Below are 21,295 nucleotides of genomic sequence, written 5' to 3' on the forward strand. Positions count from 1 at the left end.
ACACTTAAAAGAACAGAAGGGTAGAAGGAAAGTCGCTCAGTGCTTTCTATCCTACAACACATAGCTCTGTGACTGCAGGACATGCAGATATTTCATTAGTTAGCTTCTTCTCACAGCTTATCTTCCCTGAGCAATGAAGGATTTAGTAATACAAAATCAAAAAGTATCCCTTTCCAGCATGCTCACCTAAATTTCTAACTACCCAGAGCAAGCAAGCAAATGAACAACAACAAAAAAAAGCCACATGGAAGCCACCGTGCACTAGAAATGCACCTCCTCATTCCAGCATATGTACATCTGTGGACAGGTGGTGAGCAAGAGAGAGTGAGAGAGCTGCATGCCCCCTGGCCTTGGCAACGCATGAAGTCCATCGCGTTCAGAGCAGTGAGTCCACTGAGCCCATCTTGCATCTTTTCTCAAATGCACAGGCAATACAAAGACTTCATGAGGTAACAATAGTAACTTTTTAAGAGCAACTACACAAAAGTTACATTAGTTTGTGTTTACTACATAAAGTAGTTTCTATTTGATGCCTCTTCTGACAACTCACTGCCCAGTGACACAAGTGTAGAACAAGCTTTTGTCTTCTGGGAAATTTTTCAAACTACCCTATTAGATGCCATTAAGACAAACAGTTACAATTCTGAGTAACACTACATTGTCCAATGACAGCAGATATTTTAACAACTGAATTTTCCTTTGCATATTAGAAACATTCCATTATATAAACACAATTATTTTCCACTAAATGTAAGTAAGGTGTAGAAGTTGGAATACGAACACTGTACCTTAGAAATGTGTAATACAAACACCAAGAGGCCGACAAGGGCAAAGAGTCAGTCCCACAATCCCCCTTCTGCAAAACCACTAAAACGGCACCTTCTAGCCCAGTGCCTAAAACCAACTGCCTTACCTCTTGGGACAGGAAAGGAATGACTTGTGCACAGATAGCATTCAGCCTCTTGACAATCTCTGCCTGTAAAAAAACAAAAACAAAAAAAAGGAAAGGAAAGCAATGAAGAGAACAGTCAGCTGGTTACAAATTCCCAAAATATTAACAAGATGATATTAATACATACTTTATATTCTGGCTGGTATACTTCATAAGGAAGAGGAAAACACTCATCAGCTAGCCCACTAAAGGGCAGCAGTGACCACAGTGCCACATTAATAGCACAATTTATTAACCAGAATTCATCTTAAAAAGTCAACCTTCAAGAACCAGGACAACATAAAAAAATTTAATTTTCATAACTGGAAATCAGTTTCAAAAGCTTCAACAGGACCCTTATTCAATCTGATGTGGTTTTTCATAAAAACCCAAGTTTTTAGAATTTATATAATAAATATACATTCTTCTCTATATCTCAACTTCTCTCAATTAGTACTCACTGGGATTTTATAATTAAGTCCCCAACCTCTCCCCAAAAATAGCACCCAACCAACCCCCAAAAGTTGATTAATTCATATCCTTAGCAATAAATTGTTGAAAAAATGGCATGTTTTCTTTAACCATAAAAATTCCCAAGTGTATTAACCAAGATTTTCTGTGTGAAGAGGTTTAGAACATGCTAAAAATCTTCCTATACAAGCAATTTGTGTGTACATGGAAACTAACCTTGGGAACTAATCATAGCACTATATATCTGTAAAAGTCCCAATAATGTCAGATAACAGATTTTTCTCTAATAATTTTTGTAAGTATACACATTTTACAAAAATAGGATGCTGCAGTAAGTTTGAAGGAAGGAGGGAGGGAGGGAGGAAAGAAAGGAAGGTCGGCACTATGTTTTCTTTAAAACACTACTCAAAGCTTCACCAATGTTCAACTTAATTTGTAAATTTGTATTATCAGACTAGAGGCCCGGTGCAGGAAATTCTTGCACGGCGGGGTGGCGGGGGGGGGTCCCTCAGCCCAGCTTGCACCCTCTCGCAATCCGGGGACCCTTGGGGGATGTCCGACTGACAATTTAGGCCCAATCCGGCAGTCGGACATCCCTTTTGCAATCTGGGACTGCTGGCTCCTAACTGCTCACCTGCCTGCCTGATTACCCCTAACCACTCTGCCTGCCTGCCTGATTACCCCTAACCACTCGCATGCCTGCCTCCCTGATCGCCCCTAACTGCTTGCCTGCCTCATAGTCCCTAACCGCCTCTGCCTCGGCCCCTACTGCCGAGGCTTTGTCTGGATGTCCGGAATGACGTCCAGAAAGTCGTTCAGCTGTCCAGTCTAATTAGCATATTATGCTTTTATTATTATAGATGGCTCCTTATAGACTTTGGCATGTGACAGGTAAACACATTTCTTTTATATACATACAAATAAAATAGCTTATATTTTACTGATGAGGTGGGCAAAAGGAGAGGAGTACTGAAAGGCAGATAACATAAAGCAATTACTATTTTTCAAGCATTCTTAAAATAAATTCCATCAGCGTCAGTTCCTCATTTTTTAAAAGAACAAAATGCTCTCTTTCTTACTAAGTCATTATCAGAATGATAGCGACATGCCTTGTGCATTCTAGGTTTCCTTCTCTCATCAGCAACCCTTGACTTGATAGCAAAGCATCTTTTAAATGCCAGCACCTTACAAACTTTGCCAGCCAGGAGAAAACACAAATTCACCAAGTTCCAAACCTAAATTTTCCATTCCAATTCTGCATTCCTAACAGGATGGACAAAAACCTAGCACCAACAAGCAGCAGTGAATAAGGACCCAACTGTGCTGACCTGATTTAATTTATGGCACTTGCCCCATGGAGCATTTAGCTATCCTTTAAGAATGCTTAAACCACCATGAAAAGCTGCAATGGGAATCACCAAACCACTCTCCACCTGGACGAACATACCACAGCGGTTATGGGGTGAAATTCCAGTGTGAGCTGAGAAAAGAGAGTAGCATTCACCAGACTAAAAGCACGGTGTCTCAAAGGCATTTGGTTGTTAAGCTTTCTGTAGCAAGAGGTGGAGGGAGAGAGAATAAAAGATAATGAGACACTTTGGGGCAGACCAAACTGATGATTCTAATGCTTAGAACCATCTGCCAAGCATATTTTCCTCATTATGTTGTTTACATAAATAAAATAGTCCCTTGCTAGGAGAGTTGAAAAATGTGTGGGCACATAAGAAAACTGAGTTCTTTAGTTTGCCTATAGGCAATAAAAACTACTCTAAGGAAACTTAGCTGGCAAAACAAAGACCAAGAGTATTTATCTGGCTTCTTTAACTTTGGACCTAGGCTATTTCAAGTCTAAACAAATATGGAAAAAAAGTCTGTATTTTCTTTAAAAATGTAGAAAAGTCGTTTTATTGGTTCATTTATGTTTACATGCACACTTAACAGAAAAACCAGAGGGGGCGACCTCCCAAACATTTTCTTTAAAGGCCTCCTTTTGTTTAAAAGACTTCTTAATTTCTTTAAGTTGTCATGCCAATGGATTTTCATGGTCAGGCTAATTGGCAGCAGGGGGGTGGGATGTGTGTGTGATTTCATAAAATTAAGCCAGTCATTCTTCACTTTGAAAGCTAAAGTTGCCTCGGAAACACTGCTGCTTCCATGGTCATCTAATTTTGCTTCTTTTGTCCCATAGGATCCAGCTTTAGGGAGGCATCATTTATTTACAGGCCTTTCCACTGGGCTTCAGTGATCAGCCAATAATACTGCGGACACACACTTCTAATGGCCTATGTTTTGAAACTGAGTCTAATCTAATGGCGTGAGGTCCAAACTCCTTTTCCAGCACAGCCATTAAGGGATGTAGGTTATTGCTGTTGTCACCATTGATATTTGTCATTGTAATGTAATTAGGGCCCTAAAATGATGCATTACAGCCCTTGGCATAGCTTCTATTAAAATCTTTTCTTCTGCTCACTGAACTGCGACCTGCTTTCTGATGAATAACAGACAGCTAGCTTTAGGGTAAGGAGCAGATTCATCAAAGAAGTATTTTTCAGCTTTGGGGAAGGAGAGGGGGAAAATAGGCAACCTAGGAGGAAAAGCACTAGGGGAGAAAAAGCCACAATACACATTTGAATTTCATCTGACCACTTGAAATTCTGATTGCATCTGATGAATCTTGCTTAGACAATATATTCCCAGTCTTCGAATCACATGGTTAATCAGGGTTCTAATCTGCTATCCATCAGCCTAGGCCAGCACTGTAACTTCCAATCAAATTTATAGGTGATGTGGCTCATGCATCCCTGAGCAAGTACATTCACAGATAGCCCATTTAAACAGGCAGAGATTCTGAAATACTGCTGTTAGGGTTACTGGATGTTATCATGGTATTCGATGCTTTATGGACACCGCTAACTATTGCCTTCAGTTGCCCATGACATACCAAAATAGCATTAACGGCCCCAATAAAAGAACAATTGTTCATGTCAATATATAACAAAAAGATTGTTTTTGCAGCCATAGTTTGTCAAATACATTAACAATTTTTGACACTTCTATTATGTCTTCCTCTATCCATCAAAATATTCATTAAAAAAAACTAGTTGCACATATTCTCCCACCCTCAACTATCATTCTATTTCTTTCTTCTATAATTTCCCAGCTTTATTCCATCCCTCCAATAAAGAGGCAATAAAATTGATAACCATCTCTAATTTTAAAAAAACGTTTGAGCTAAATATTTTAGAAAAAAGTTAACTTTAAAAAAGGCATGCTATGAAAATCCTTTTCCTATGCACTCCATATCTGGCACATGAATGCTGACAAGCTAACTCCAAAGTGGTGATGGCCAGTGGACTAGTAGCACAACCAGTCAGTAATGAAACAGAAAAATGCTGACAAGAACCTTTTATCCCTTTCATCTTCACACTCCAACTCAAGAATCATTGAAAATTATTAACTACCATGCAACATGGAAAAGCAATGCCATGCATTGAAAAGAATGCCACGATTCAATCACTAGATTACAAAGCAACAAATACTAAAGCACACAGTATCAAAAACATATTTTCTTTATCATATATAACAAATTACATTAGTCATTTAAGTAAGACAAAAAACTGGTTAAGCCTATGCTTAAATTGAATTGCAACCTCTCAAATAGTTCTAATACAATAAATCTAAATTTTATGTATATTATTTCCGCCTACATAATATCCTTTAAAAAAATTAAACAAATTTTATTTTAACCACATAATAAACTTGAGAGAAAGTACAGATGACTTTATTTTAGTAACCAAGAGTCATATCAAAATCAATCATTTTAAAATTTTTCTTAGAATTTTTAGCCTCTCATTGAAATAGGAAAAACACTATTACATATTATTGAAATAAAACAGAATAACAAAACATTAGAAAACCATTTTAGCAGCCAACCAGAAAAAAATTTAAAAGGAACAAAAAATAGATAAACAATTATAGTTTCAGAAAAACATTCTTTAATAACATCTCATGACTAATGTTTTCTACAGCAGTTTCTTTGCCAAAATTTTTTTCCGAAGATGAATCTATTTATTTTATTATGTGCTTATCAAGAACATAACACCCACTATGTATAAACACTTTTTTTTTAATGTGAAGAATAATTCCTTCTTATTCTGTCTGAAATCTGTTTTGGAATAAGTACAAATAAATCTTGCAATTCTCTCCTTCACCCTCCCTTTACCACTACAGAATCAAAGACTATAATTTTAATTCAATCAGAAAATTATCTCGATTTGTTCATCAACCTACTCCAAATTTTCTGAGAAACACTACAACTTTTGGAACTGATTTTGCCTGCCTCTAGATTTAAAAAAAAAAAAAAAAATCAGAGAACTAATGAGAAATTATTCCGAACTTAATAAAAATCCATACTAACTGTAATGAAAATATTCTAGTACTATTGCTCTACACCAGTGGTTCTCAACCTTCCTAATGCCGCGACCCTTTAATACAGTTCCTCATGTTGTGGTGACCCTCAACCATAAAATTATTTTCATTGCTACTTCAAACTGTAATTTTGCTACTGTTATGAATCGTAATGTAAATATCTGATATGCAGGATGTATTTTCATTGTTACAAATTGAACATAATTAAAGCATAGTGATTAATCACTAAAACAATATATAATTATATATGTGTTTTCCGATGGTCTTCCAGTGGTCGGCAAACTGTGGCTAGGCAAACCGTGGCTCGCGAGCCACGTGCAGCTCTTTGGCCCCTTGAGTGTGGCTCTTCCACAAAATACCAACTTCTGCACATGGGCCACGAAGTTTCAATCGCACTGTACATGCGTGCCCGCACATGGTATTTTGTGGAAGAGCCACACTCAAAGGGGCAAAGAGCCGCATGTGGCTCGCGAGCCGCAGTTTGCCGACCACAGTTAGGCGACCCACACGTTGAGAACCACTGCTCTACACTGACAACTCAGATTTTATCTTATCAAAATTCAACTTTACAAAAGATCTAAGAACATGTAATGGATAACACAAATTGTATTTTTTTTTTGTTTCGTTTTGTTTTAAAAGCCAGACTGGAATAAGGCTTAGAGATTTAGATCAAAAGTACTGTCAGCATACTTCAAGTGATTACTTTATATTACTAATAAAGCAATAAAATGAAGTAATAACATATTAACAATCAATTTAATAGGACATCTATCAGTTCCCTAAAGGACTGATTCAAACTACCAACACTTTTTTTTACCAAGTATATTTCTCCTTAGTACCAAGAAGAAAGTGGTACTAAGGAGTGCTCATTTAGAACTGAAAGTGCCAATATTCAACCCTTTTTTTACCCCAACCCCAGAAGTTTAACTAAAGCAATCTTCTTTGTGTTTTGAACTCATATATATGCGATTTTCCTGTGTGCTACGTGTGCACAGTTCAGCTAACGGCACACACTGAAGTACTCCATTTGTTTGTCCTAAGACATAGGAGTGCTACAGTAGGGATATGCAGGACAATGTCTTTCCCAGAGAGTTATCACAGTATACCTGCATTTCGTGAAACTATTCCCATCTGTCCTCAAAGGTGAAGTAGTATTTTACTAAAGCATTTTTGCAATTATTAGAAAAAAGGGCCCCTATCTCTCACCCCTTAAGCTTTTTAAAAGGCCTTTAAGGGAAATCCCAGATACCTGTATTTGACTATTATTTTACCTACATCTTCTGGGCTCTGGTTATTGTAGTTAAATACTGTTTCAAATGTTAAGAGTGATATAGTATCAAGGCTGAGAATGATTGATGATCACTGTGATGATATCCAGTTACTCCTAAAAGGTCAAATCATTTCAGTTCTCAAGTCTAAATAACACTGTAACCAATGTAATCACTGTTATACTCAGCTCTACCACAGAGGTGGGGCAGGGAAAATGGAAAAAAGGTGGGAGAGAAAAGTGGGATGTCAGGAGTAGGGAAAGAAAATGTTTTTCTCTGATGAGCTTAACTTCAGCCTTCAGGGAGCAAGGTGGGTTTGGTCACAGACCCAGATTATTCTGTACTAAAACACCCACACCCAAGTTGTGCAAATGCTCATTTACTCAGTACTCCTGGGCAAGCAAGCACTACCAGCTACTTTTTGATGTCTCTTCTTCTCTCCCTCTATCTCAGAACCTCTCTCACTCTGAATCTGAATCTCCTGCTCTCTCTTTCTCTTTTCCCCCTACTATTTCCTACTGACATAAATGTATAGGAACCTTTGAATGCTGATGCACGATTAGCATTATGATAATTAACCATAGTGGAGGGGACAAATATTCCTGTGCCCATCATAGGTGAAGATCATTCACTACGTTTTTCCCCCACATGATGTATATGAATAAAATGTGATAAAATGCCTAAAAGACAAAGGAACTTTGGATACTAGAATAAAACCAAAAAGAAAAACACTAGCTTCTTACCAAGTTCTCATCAAGGATAGCTATAACCAGGGAAACAATAAGACACCTTCTATACACTGAGAAATATGCTGTATTTCTCACCCACAGGTGAGGCCAAAGACTTTGTCTCTTTTTTTCTTATTTATCTCCATTTCTCAACAAAACTTCATCAATATCCAAACCCCTCAACATTTCCTTTCCTCTTGTCCTTTCAATTCTAGCCTCTATTGCCCTTCCTCCTCCCAAGTATATATAATTTCAACTCTCTGAAGCCATCACTGCCAAGTTACCCTTCCATCCCCTTGGATTATGTTCTTCCCATGATAAATAGCCAGCTCTTACCAAAACAAAAGTGTTGCTCTTCTGCTGTTTGCACTTGCCAAATAATACATTACCAACCAGGTCCAGGCACAGGAGACAAGTGACTCCGCAGATAGAGCACAGAGGGGGAGAAGCAAAGGTGTGACCCCGGCATCAAAAAAGACAGGTGTGGACAAAGCACGGCAAGGATGAAGGAGGGTCCCTCGTCTGACCTGCCTTCCCCTTATCTTCCCAGGGCTAGTCCCAACTCATCATTTAAGTCTTGGCCCACAGGACACCTCCTCAGACATCCTTACTCACCCCTCCTCTATGACTCCTTCTCCCACTCATCCCACTCACTCTGCCTATTACAGTCTTTTCTTCACAGCATTTATAATCATCTGAAATTAGCTAACATGTTTTTGTTTTCATGAACTAAAGAGAAGTACTTCAACAACTTCAATGTGCACACTAATCACATGGGAATCTTGTTCAAATCCAGCCTGGAGTGGGACCTAAGATACTTCTAACAACCCTAAGGTGACATTATGCTGTGGGGTCCACAGACCACACCCCAGGAAGCAAGGTTCCAAAGAATTGCCTGGTATGTAGAAGACACTCAATAACACTAATTGAATGAACAGAAGTAACTGCAGCTCAGGTTAGGTTGCAAGCTCCTGAAATCTTTGCAAGCATGCTGAAAGTGGGAAAGTTAGAGCAAGACCTGCTTTAGAGTCTGATTTGGTTTGTTAACCTTCCTCACACACACCTTTTCTGGCATTTAGGATGCTAAGCAACTCAAAAATAGTAAGTGATCATAGTGGACCCCCAAAGGAAATACTAATTCATTTAAGACAATTCCTCACTGATAAGTAAATGATTAAAGTTCCATTCTGAAACCTTTGCAGGACATGTTTTAAAAGACTATTTTAGAAATGCAATAAAGGAGATGCCACTTAACCTCCCTCCTGAAATAACTCACACCAGACTGCCATCACTTGATTCACTGGAATTAGGGTAACCGTTAAGACAGCACAATGGATGGGCACCTTGTGTGCTGAGTCACAATAATCTCCACAATGCTATCTCCAGAGTGAACCAGGGGGATGAATCCAAGAGCCCAAAAAAAGGCCCTACCCAGGCACCAACATCCCTGGTGTCACAGGAAATAAAGAGTGGTCCGGATACACTCAGCACCTGGAGAGTCAGAAACAGGTGTAGGAAGCCAGGGACACAACTATAGCATGAGGACTTCTAGAGAGAACATGCCATGGGAATTCCTTCCAAACGAAGCCCAGGAATGCCACAGCTCCACATGAATGGGACTCTAAGTATGGATTCGGGTACACAAAGACCCTACCCACTGGCCCTGACAAACGTGTTGAAATACTCTCACTGTAGTAATAATTAGAAGTTTTTACTTAGAACCTACTAATTCCTTGCCTGTTTTTAATTTTTGTCATTGATACTGGGTGTCCTACACAAAAGCCCACTATTGCTCACTGATTCCTCACCTAAACTCTTATAATGTCTCACATAGGTGTGACCCCTGGTACTCTGGTTAAAAAATTAAAAGAGAAAAAATAACTCCCATCCCATAGACCAGTGATGGCGAACTTATGACACGCGTGTCAGAGTTGACACGTGAACTCATTTTTTTGGTTGATTTTTCTTTGTTAAATGGCATTTAAATATATAAAATAAATATCAAAAATATACATCTTTGTTTTACTATGATTGCAAATATCAAAAAATTTCTATATGTGACACGGCACCAGAGTTAAGTTAGGGTTTTCAAAATGCTGACACGCCGAGCTCAAAAGGTACACCATCACTGCCATACACCAAGAACTCTCTCTAATCAGAAAAGTAATAGTATTCTCTCTACAATCAGGCTCATATCTATTTTTCCTTGTTTTCTTTGTTTTAATACTTTAGTAGGCAGGTTGAGAAAATTAAAGGTATAGAAAACTACTGTCATCTATATTTGCTCCTGTATTCCTATTACTTTTAAAAATGTATTTCAAGCTTTTAATTAAATTGTGCAGGCAGTTTAAAATATTTAAACATATGTACATTAGTAAAAGCCAAAAACATGAAGGTATTGCTTTCTGTTCATTCAAATATTTATTAAGCACCTACTATCTATGAGGCCTATTTTAGGGGATGAATGGAGACACAAGGGTGAACAAGACAAATAAGTTCCTGCTGTCATGGAGTTCACATCACAGAGCGGGAGACAGAAGCAAACATATAAGTATGTAAAGAAGAATTACAGATGCTGAAAAATGCTGAGAAAAGAAGCCTGAGGCAGGGGGTGGTACAGCTTAGATACAATCAAGGAAAGACAAATAAAAAAGTGACTTAAAAGCTAATGTGGCTGGGTACAGCATGGCCCAAAGCAGATTCTAGACTAAGTTTAGCAGATGTCATTAACAGGTATCACATACATAAAGAGCTCTCTGATCAGATTACTTCACAGAGGTTAAACCGGTTTCTTTCTTGTTGAACATCTCAGCGCCTCTTACTTGATAATGTTATAAATCTCTAGAAAGGAGTACATAAAATGCAGTCCTATCAAACTTCTTTGACTATAAAATCCTTTCTTCTCAAAGCTCTTAGAGGAGATTATATTTTGTGGGCAACACTGAGTCAGTCAATGGTTTCCAGCCCTGGCTTTACACTAGCATTACAAGTGGATCTTTCACAAACACCAACACCCAGGCTTCACCCCAGACCAACGAACTCACACTCTCAGAGGGTAGAACCCACCTGCCAGTATTTTATTTTAAAGCTCCTGGGGTGATTCTAATGTACAGGCCAAGATTGAAAACCATTAAGCCAGAGCACAGGATGCATGCAATAAAAAACCAAGTGGAAAATAAGGACAGAAAGGGTTCACTGGGGTCAGACTGTGGAAGGTCTTGAATGCCACGCTAAAGAGCTTGAACTTTATTTGGAAGGCAGCAAGGACCTATCAAGGACAATTCCTAGGAAAGCTGTGATAAATACCAGACAGGAGGTTAAGACACTCCAGTGCATTTCTGCCCTGCACACCCCTTTCTTGCCACTGATTATATTTAAGTGGCTGTGGAAGGACAGAAAAGATTTATAACCACAAAACATACCAAAAGAGGAAAGATGGAGGATGAAAGATAATTTCAAAATAGAAACATTATGAATTCCCATAACACCACAGACTTAGGAAATTCAACAAGATGCTTTCAGATATCGGCTCATTCATTCACTCTTACCTTAAGCTAGCAGCTATGGTAGAAACAGCAGTGAATGCCCAATTGATCTGGGCCTTGAAGTGTTTATAATCGAGTGAACCAGAAGAACAAATGGAAATAAGTACAGTAACAGACACCATGTGGTATCAAGGTGGTACACAGAGGAGCCCTAGAAACGCAAGTGTGAGGATGGCAGAAACCCCTTCTGGCTGAAGTCATTACAGTGGCTTTGGGGAGAGAGCAACATGTAACCCATATCAATTCCGGTTTTCAGCAGTTGTCTACAATACTGTCAGGCCAGTGTAACAGTCTGAGAAAAAGAGTAGGTGAACAAGAAAGATTTATAGAGCTCATAATCTAGCAAATGAGACAGACATTTAAGTAAAATGTAGGGTAGTTTTAAATGCTTAACAGGGGACTGTTTCCCTGAGTAACTGATGGTGGAGTGAGTCTGCTAGACAAAGAAGAGCAGGGAAAGGGGAAAACATTCCAAAGAGTGAATGGACAAGTTGTCCAAATTCATTCAAATTGGACACATGGGACCAAGTGAAAGGGAACGGGCGGCACAGAATGAGGCTGGAAAAGCAGATCCAGCAGAGCCTAGTGTACCAGGATTATCTCCACCAAGATTAGACCAGGTAGGCGATGAGAGCATTACTCATGATGAGAGCCATCTTAATTATGGTGTCTAAGAGTGCTAGTCATCATCGTCGCCATCATCACCATCATCCTAAAATTCATGGAAAGCTCCTTAAACTCAGAACAATTTTAAGAGGATTACTGCTGTCCCATTTTATAGATCAAACCAAGAAAGTGTCAAGTGTTAACTCACCATGATCAGACAGCTGGAGAGAAGTAAACAAATGGAGGAGTAACTGGGAGTAGATTCCAAGAAACCAGATGATGGCCTGTGTGCAGCTAAAGAGTGAGAGGGAAAAGCAATCCTCACCTGCCTCTGGATTTCTGGCTTGAGAAATTGGGTGGATGCTGCTGGCATTTCCTGAGATAGAGATCACTGGACCAAGAGCAGGCTTGTGCAGGAGGATGTCTTTTTGGGACATGCTGAGTTTAAGTACCCATGAATTCTCAGTTATATATAATGGTCTCAGAAGAGACATCCAGGCTATAGAAAAAATTTGGTGAGCCATCTACTTAGCAGCATGGACAAAATCACCTATGTAATGGGTAAAAGGAGCAGAGAAGAGCAGAGGCATGTTGGAGATATTGGCTGGATTTCCAGGAGTAGAGAGGGCCCCCAAATAACAACCCAATGTGAATAGATAGAGGAGTGTACCCTGAGCTTCTGCAGCCCAGATAAAGGAGCAGAGAGGGCAAAGGCGGCAGATGCAGTGATCAGCCGGAGGCCAGCACAGCAATCCAGGCATAATAAGAGTCTGGTGGAACGATGGTGAGGAAAGGAGACACGCTGCACAGGGAGACAAGCAACAATGAAAGTAAGAAGTCCATGATTCCAATGTGTAAAGCCTGGATATGGTGCTACTGTTCATTAAAATAGGAAGTCACAAGGTTTGCTTTGGGGGACAGTAATGGAAAGGCAAGGGAAAAATCCAGATTCAAGTGATAAAACAATCTGGAAAGCACACCACATATTGTGAACAATACAACTGTGAAGTCAATTCCCATGATGACTCTAATTACTAACCCAGCTGAACCATACTCTAAACCAGCGGTTCTCAACTTGTGGGTCGCGACCCCTTTGGCGGTCGAACGACCCTTTCACAGGGGTCGCCTAAGACCATCCTGCATATCAGATATTTACATTACGATTCATAACAGTAGCAACATTACAGTTATGAAGTAGCAACGAAAATAATTTTATGATTGGGTCACAACATGAGGAACTGTATTTAAAGGGCCAGAAGGTTGAGAACCACTGCCTTAAAGTAAGTAGTTCTGTTCTAAGAACTGAGATTAGATAGTGCTACAAATTGAGTAGCTGTATTGTTACGTATCGATTCAAACTTAGGGCTCTTCCTGTCTCTCAATTAAGAAGACATCCCTGGGGTGGGAGGTGGGGGAGCAGACTCACTGGCACAGTAACAACAGAGGACAGTAGGTCAGTGCCTCCGGACTGATTGGAAAGAGAAGTGAGGTCATAGGCCTAGTCCCAGAAAATTTGCTATTTCTCCACTTTCTTGAACTGTGACCCAGAAAAGACATTGTCAGTATTTATGTTTCGTTACTGGCAAAGAATCTCTCTTCCTCTTTTCTTGGCAAACAGATACTTGCCCTGGATGCAGTAAATTTTGTATATAGTAGTAAAAAAGTAAAGACTATAAGGCTGGGGGGAGTGGGGGGGACAAGAAGAGAAGTGGAGGGGAAGTCAGGCTGAATTTCAAAGCTTGCAATTTAAGACTACATAATAACAGTTGTGTGAGACCTATAGAAATATGTGCTTTCCACTGAGTAGATGGCAAAATGAAAAACAAAAATTGTTTAAGGCAAGCTATTTAGAATTCAGAAGTACTAAAAGAACTTAAAGGAGTTTTGCATTAACCAAAGCAAACTGTACTGTCTCTTACAGCTTCCTACTTGCAGAATCTGTGTAAACTGCCTTGACTATTTTGCACATGTCCCCACCACCTTGAACTGAATCACACCTTTAACCTAACTTGTCTTTAAACTTACCTTTTATTTTTTGGGTTACATTTCCCTTTATTTTACTAACTTTGACTTCGGTCTATTCCTAATTTATAAAAACAACCCTAATAAACCTCTAATGCAGTGCTACTGAAAGCAGTCAATCCCCAAATTGTTATCCATTGACAAGAAGATAATGGGCTTGTACTGGAATTAAATAAACTATAGTTAGGTGGGTTTTTTAATTCTTTTTCTTTTCTTAATAAAGACATTCTTGATGAAGTAGTATATTGACTTATAGTCTGGCACAAGCTCCTTATATCGCCCACCTTTAAAAAATAGTTCACAGACCTGCAGCAGCCTACAGACCTCACTGAGTAGCACTGCTCTAGAGCAACACTTCTAAATCATAAACTGCCTGGGACTTCAGAATAGGTGACAGGGATATTCCTTCAGGGCAACAAAACTCTCCAACACAGCCCTAATAAGTGGTGCAGTACATGATCCCCACGCTAGTTTATGCAGAAAAGGGAAGTGCTCAAAATTGTACTTAACTACTTAAAGGTAGGTGACAGCCTAAAAATCAGCTCTGCAGATCCGCCAGCCAAGGTCTTCCCACTCATCATGCTGCCTGCTAGTCTGTTGCTGTGCTACAACAAACAAAAATAATGGACTACACAGTTCTAAACAGTATTTTCTTATTCCCAAATGACAGGGTTAAAGAAGAGCATGAAAAACATGACAGTACAAGGATGTTTGTGCTTCTACCACAACAAAATAAACTGCAAAACTGGAGTTTTGCTTGCTCTTTAAATTACGTTTAATGTATTTTCTGCAGAGAATGTGCTCAAAGAGAAACCAAATTGAAATAAAATGTACTACTTCATGATTCTTTTTGCCCATTTAACTAAAATACAGCTCAGGAATTAGAAGGCACTACTATGGGTAGGGTAGCCACTCAAGGATAAAAAGAAGAGAGACAGAATTTGAAAGTGTAAGTAACTATTAGAGTAGGGTCTCAGTGAGCAGAGAAGGGAGAAATGGAAAGTACCCCTCTTCTAGGCAGTAGTGTGCCAACTCTTCAGCCGCCAGCTGGACCTCAAGGCAGGCTACCTAAAGCAAGGTATAGTACCATTATAATGACTTGAATTGGCTGACTTATCCCAGAGATGCAACAAAGGTTATGCAGATACCACTCTATGTATATAGACATCCTAGTCAGGGGTCTCATTCAAGCAGAACATGGATTCCCATGTACTATATAAATTAAACCATGGAAATAAGAAATGACATAAATATGAAAGACATTTTGGAGATTTCTGGCTCCTTGCTACTCAATATGTGGTTAGTGGACCAGCAGCATCAGTATCATCTGGGCATTAAAAATGGAGAATATCAGGCACTACTCCAGGCCTGCAGAAATAATCTGACTTTAACATGATCCCCAGTGGCTTGTATGCACATTAAAGTTTGAGAAGCACTGCTCTAGTTCACTGGTTCTCAACCCTGCTGCACTTTAGAAATACCTTGGAGCGTTCAGAAAAATACTGATGCCCAGGTCCCAGGTTAGGGACCCGGGAACCAGCATTTTATAAAACACACTGATCAAGTCCTATTCCCTTGTTTTATGGCTATGGATAAGAAGCTGAGACTCAGAAAAGTTAAATGATTTACCAAGATTACAGGAAATTACTGGCTGAATTAAGGGTAGATCCTAAAAAATATTTAGGATTGTGTTACTCATAAAAAAATGTTGAAGCAACCATAGTTACCAATAAACCAAAATTAATTTTAAAGATCTAAGGTTTCATTTTACTATACATTATGTTGTACTTCTGTACTTTTTAAAGAAAGAAGGGTACATTATGCTTATTTTATGTACCACCCTTTGGAACTTAACCTGTATTTTCCATAGAGGGTAAGGAGCATAATTCTCCATCTACTACAGCATTTAGGTCAGAGTAGTAGAACCATGGGTGAGTCTTTTAATTTCTTTTGCTTTCTAAAATTTCTTTAATGTGAATACATTCTTTTTTCAGCAAAAAAACCAAAGCACTTCAAAACTACCTTTTAAGAGAAACCTCACTTTAACTTAGATTGAAAAGTCCAAAAAACAAGGACAAACACTGTGTTCTGATTATAAGTTTCCCAAAGCAGAGAACTGATACTTAACACACCTAAGACAAGAAACTTCTGCCACAACTGCTGACCCTTTTGGTGGTTGATGATTATGCCATTACATTTAAATTGCCCATAAATTAGCACTAGATACATGGGCATGTGGTGGGAGGTGTGGGTGGAGTGAAGGAAATTAAAAGCTGCGGTCAGACTTGAAAAAAAATACCCCATAAAGCAACGTATGTTTCTCACAGTTGAAACAGACTGCATGACAGACAGCAAAACCACATTTCCGCATTTTTTTTTTTTTTTTTTGGAATGGATCTGTGGCTTCATGCCACCAAGCAATATTTTGGTTTACCAAAATGTACTCTTATGGCCTTTTTAATTTCATGTTTACTTAACTTTCCTTACCATCACTGCTGTTCTCACTCAACTACAGCAGCTTAAGACTAGCATCTAAAGGAGGGAAAGTTTAAAATATAGTTTAAAATGCCTTACATTAGGAAAAAAGGAAGAAAATTAACCACACACTTATAATTCACATTGACTAAAGCATCCATTGTCATTTTAGTGTTTAACTCATACATAATGAACAATGAAAAGAATTATTTTTTTTAAATATAGTATGTCTCAAGAGAATTACAGACTTGGTCTCATGTTTACATGAAATTTCTCAACACAAAAAGGATAAGGAATCGCTGACCTGTTCACAGTTCTTAGCCAATAATATAAAAATTAAAAAGAAACAGAAGAATGACTGAGCAAGGAGTTTCCATAGCTGATGAATAATTTAGAGCAGCAGTCACCAACCTTTCAGACCTCATGGACCACCGGTTGGCAACTGCTGCTCCAAAGGTTTCCTTAAACCAGCAATCGCCAACCTTTTGGACTTCATGGACCACCAGTGGGCCTCAGACCACCGGTTGGCGACCGCTGATTTAGAGCATCTTGTGTCTATTTCCAATGTTTAAAAAAAGTTTAAAGAGTAAAAGAAAGAAAAAAAAGGTAATTTTATATATTTAATCCTATATAATAAAAAGGTAATATGCAAATTGACCAAACAGCAGAACTACTGGAACACCTGCGGCCCCTTGCCCTGCCCCCACCCCGATCAGGGACGGGGCCGGCCAGCAAACCCCTCACCCCAGCTAGCCCCACCCACGGCCCCTCACCCCAGCCAGCCCACCAATTGCCCCCATCGGGGCAGGCCAGCTGGACCCCACCAGTGCACGAATTTGAGCACCAGGCCTCTAGTATCTAGAGCAGCCGTGGGCAAACTACAGCCCGCGGGCCGGATCCGGCCCATTTGAAATGAATAAAACTAAAAAAAAAAAAGACCGTACCCTTTTATGTAATGATGTTTACTTTGAATTTATATTAGTTCACACAAACACTCCATCCATGCTTTTGTTCCGGCCCTCCGGTCCAGTTTAAGAACCCATTGTGGCCCTCAAGTCAAAAAGTTTGCCCACCCCTGATCTAGAGGCAGTGATCAAGCAAAATGAAGAAAAACACTCTCTCATACACTAACACAAAGGTAGAACACCTTTCTTAAAATCCTAAGTTTTTAAAACCACTGCCCACAGAGGGCTGCCTGGCAAAATCCACTATGGTCTGGGGTACAGAACAAAGGCACAAATACAGGTCTTGCTGAAAAAGAATCCGAGAGGTTCTTGGCAAGAGTACCGATTTGCCAGGAGATGAAGGGAAAGTGCTGATATGAAGACATGAATGAAGGTGAAAGAAGCAACAAACCCACTTTCATTCCCTCCTCATCTTTCTATCACGCCTTAGGCACCTCACCCGCTAGCATAACCAAGACCAAGTTCCCTTTTCTATTAATGGTACTCTGATTCTGCCAGTCTGCAGAGGTCACTGTCTTAGGCCTTTCCCTATGCATTTACACACTATCCAATGAGCTGTTGGGTAACTTGGGTTTCTCCTTTCCAGCCACATGTCACCTGCTCAACCCTGTCCCTCTCCAGTATTTATTGAAGATTTGCTGTCAGATACCAGGCTAGCTGCTGAGAATAAAGCAAATTAACCAAACAGACATGATCCTTCCCTACTGTCTGATTAATCTTCCCTTTGTTTTCCTTCAATAGCCCTCTACTAGAGCTAGCATTCAAGGCCTATTATAAGGCATCCCAAACCTACCTTCTTACCTATTCTCTCCTATATCACCCAACAAGCTGGAAATGCTAACCACAGCCTGAATATGCACAGCAGTTTCCTTCCTTTGTGGCTTCTACTTGGAATCCTCCTCCTTTCCTTTCCTCCTGCCTAAGTGACTCTCTGCTCTGACGTGCCACTAAAATGTCCCTATATCCTCCGTAACAGCATCCTTAATCACTCTTCTGCCTATGTCACAACAGTGTCATCACCACACTGCCTTGCACTGTTCACACTAGGCTAAATGCCATAAAAAAGATTGGAATCTCCATGGAGGCAAGTGCTCTACCTCCTAGCCCTCAAAGCACCCTGCACATAATATGAGGTCAAGTAACATTTGTTGAATGAATGATTAAAAGCCATCATTGCCTTTTTACCTTACATCTGAGGTGTCCAACACTCTCCCTTAACCAAGTATCTCTCTCAGCAAAGGAAGACTACAAGAATCTCATGAGGATTAAGTTCTTTTTCAGGTTTAAATCTTTAGGTTATAATCTTCTTTATCTTTTAAGTCTAGTTCTAGGTATTTCAGTTTGAGAAGCTAAATATTTTCATTTAGAAAGATAGTTTTGGAGATGAGCCTCCAACACACAAAAACGACAAAAGCATAACCCCAAACTATAAACTGAATAACAAAGAAAGAGTGAAATTTAAATCTAATCTAGGAAAAGGCATGAACTCCATCTCACAATCCAACAAGGATTTCACCTATTTTCTTTTTCTGTATGCATCCTAAACTGATACAAAATATCCTGAATTTTTGCTTATAAGGGAATCCCTATTAGCTCCCCTTAAATCTGGTTAAAGCAGGCCTAACTATGGGCCTCCTTCTTAGGCCAGCTATATAGAGCATTTGGAAACGAGGTGCCATGTTAAAAAGCAAGGTGGTTTTTTAAAAAATATATTTTATTGATTTTTTACAGAGAGGAAGGGAGAGGGATAGAGAGTTAGAAACATTGATGAGAGAGTAACACCGATCAGCTGCCTCCTGCACACTCCCTACTGGGTATGTGCCCGCAACCAAGGTACATGCCCTTGACTGGAATTGAACCCGGGACCCTTGAGTCCGCAGGCCGATGCTCTATCCACTGAGCCAAACCAATTAGGGCTAAAAAAAAGCAAGGTTTTTGTACACAGATGTACTATGCCTGACCTAGACTCTCCTAAATCTCATGAATGTAAGGAAAAAGCTTACAAGGAAGTAGAGCTGTCATCCCCACCTTCTTGGAACTTACATAAAAGAAAAGCTCACTGGAATTTTGCAGGACACAATTTCTCCATTAAAAAGCCCAAACAAGCATTTTGTCTTTCCCAATTTAGCCAAGAAAATGTTCAAGCAAGTAACTGTGGAATTACCACTACACTTTTTATTGGCCACTTAAAGTGAACTATTATTTTTTGAGGTTAACCAAGGCAGGCATACTTAGAGGTAATAAGCCACATTCTAAAACAGTTCTGTCCCCCCCAAAAAATCAAAAGCTTTTAAAATAGTTACCCACATTCATAGCACAGCACAACCGAATATGCAGGGGGGGAAAGTCAGCCCAAATAAAACTAAGGTTCACTGATCAGTGCCCACACATACAAAAATAAAATGAACCCATGTTCCAGACTCACACGTTACTTAGAAAATCCAACATTCCATTTTGTTTATTTATTACAATGTGATCAGGACCACACAGAGACAAACACAATGCACGCTGACCTAACCATGAAGCCAAGCATGTCAAACTCAAAGGTTAACACGGACCAAATAAACGAGGCGTGCGGCCCACGGGCCACGAGTTTGACATGTTTGCATGAGTTAAGTGAAAGAGCAGAAGGACTATTTTGCAGCAAGATCTGCCCTGATCCTCAGATGGGACAGAACAGACCAAGGTGCCATGTTTATTTCTCAGGTGGCCCAGTCTATCATCTTTGTACTAAAAGCACTGGTATTATATATAAGTATGTCTTTTATTACATGTTTTACAATAACTGCTCTAGTTCTGCATCATCGTTACTTTAGTCTGAATGCCATCCCTGAAAAAATCACTGAATTCTAACCATCTACTAATTGACTGTGGGACTTTTAACACCTGAGTCATCTTATTCATGTACATGAAGAGGAAAATCCTTTAGCAACATTATAATATGAATGAAAAAGTACCTAATAAAATATAAAGTACTATATCTATTTATCTATCTATATACAGGGTAGGACAAAAATAGGTTGTCTGCATGGAAAATAATACAATAATCCTATATAATAAAAAGCTAATATGCAAAAAGACCAAATAGCAGAACCACCAAACCAGTCGCAATAACATGCGCTGACCACTAGGGGGTGTGCACGGAACATGACAGGCGTCAGCAGCAAGTGGCAGAGGGCAGAACATGGTGGGCATCGGCCGCGGCGAGATGGTGTGGCAGGTGAGCAGGGGCGCCAAACCAAGGCGGGGCGCTGGTCACTGTCATTGGGGCGAGCTTCTGGTGGTTATGGAAAATTCTTTGCTCCTGCACACCGCAGTCCCACCCTGCGCTTGCACCTGCTGTCGGCACTGGAGCCACCATTCACACCTGCTGCCAGCACCTGGCACCGGCCCCAATCGTTCGGCGCCATCAGCGGGTGCAAGCGGCAGCTGCTGGCCCCAATCGCTCCTCAGGGCTTCTCCACCTCCTCCTGCTCCTGAGAGGCAACTGGGGCTGGCAGCCTCCTCTCACACCCACTGCCAGCGCTGGAGCCGCCACTCGCACCCGCTGCCGGCACTTGGCGCCATCAGCGGGTGCAAGCAGCGGTTACCAGCCCCAATCGTCCCTGAGGGCTCCTCCACCTCCCCCTGCTCCTGAGGGGCGATCAGGGCAGCAGCCGCTGCTTGCACCAGCTGACAGTGCCGGCCCCACTCGCACCCGCTGCTGGCACTGGCCCCAATTGCTCCGCGCAGTCAGCGGGTGTGAGCGGGGCCAGCGCCGTCAGCATGTGGGAGCGGAGGCGGTGACAGGAGTGGGGCTGCCCGCAGACAGGGGACCGGGGACCGCAGCAGGAGGGACCAGGCAGGGGTGCAGCAG

General features: G+C 40.3%; 1 protein-coding gene across 5 annotated transcripts in view; it reads right to left on the reverse strand.

Annotated features, from left to right (window-relative positions):
• LOC139021165 (transducin-like enhancer protein 4) overlaps positions 1–21,295 on the reverse strand; it is a 146,530-nt gene that overhangs the window by 110,586 nt on the left and 14,649 nt on the right. For all 5 annotated transcript variants that reach the window (XM_070431453.1, XM_070431456.1, XM_070431452.1 and 2 more), the window contains exon 5: positions 914–976. In XM_070431453.1, coding sequence (XP_070287554.1) covers positions 914–976 — 63 coding nt within the window. The remainder of the gene's footprint in view (positions 1–913; positions 977–21,295) is intronic.

Source organism: Myotis yumanensis, unplaced genomic scaffold, assembly GCF_028538775.1.
Source record: "Myotis yumanensis isolate MYYU_CA2020_CCGP unplaced genomic scaffold, mMyoYum1.0.hap1 SCAF_12, whole genome shotgun sequence".
In the NCBI taxonomy this organism is placed as follows: Eukaryota; Metazoa; Chordata; class Mammalia; order Chiroptera; family Vespertilionidae; genus Myotis; species Myotis yumanensis.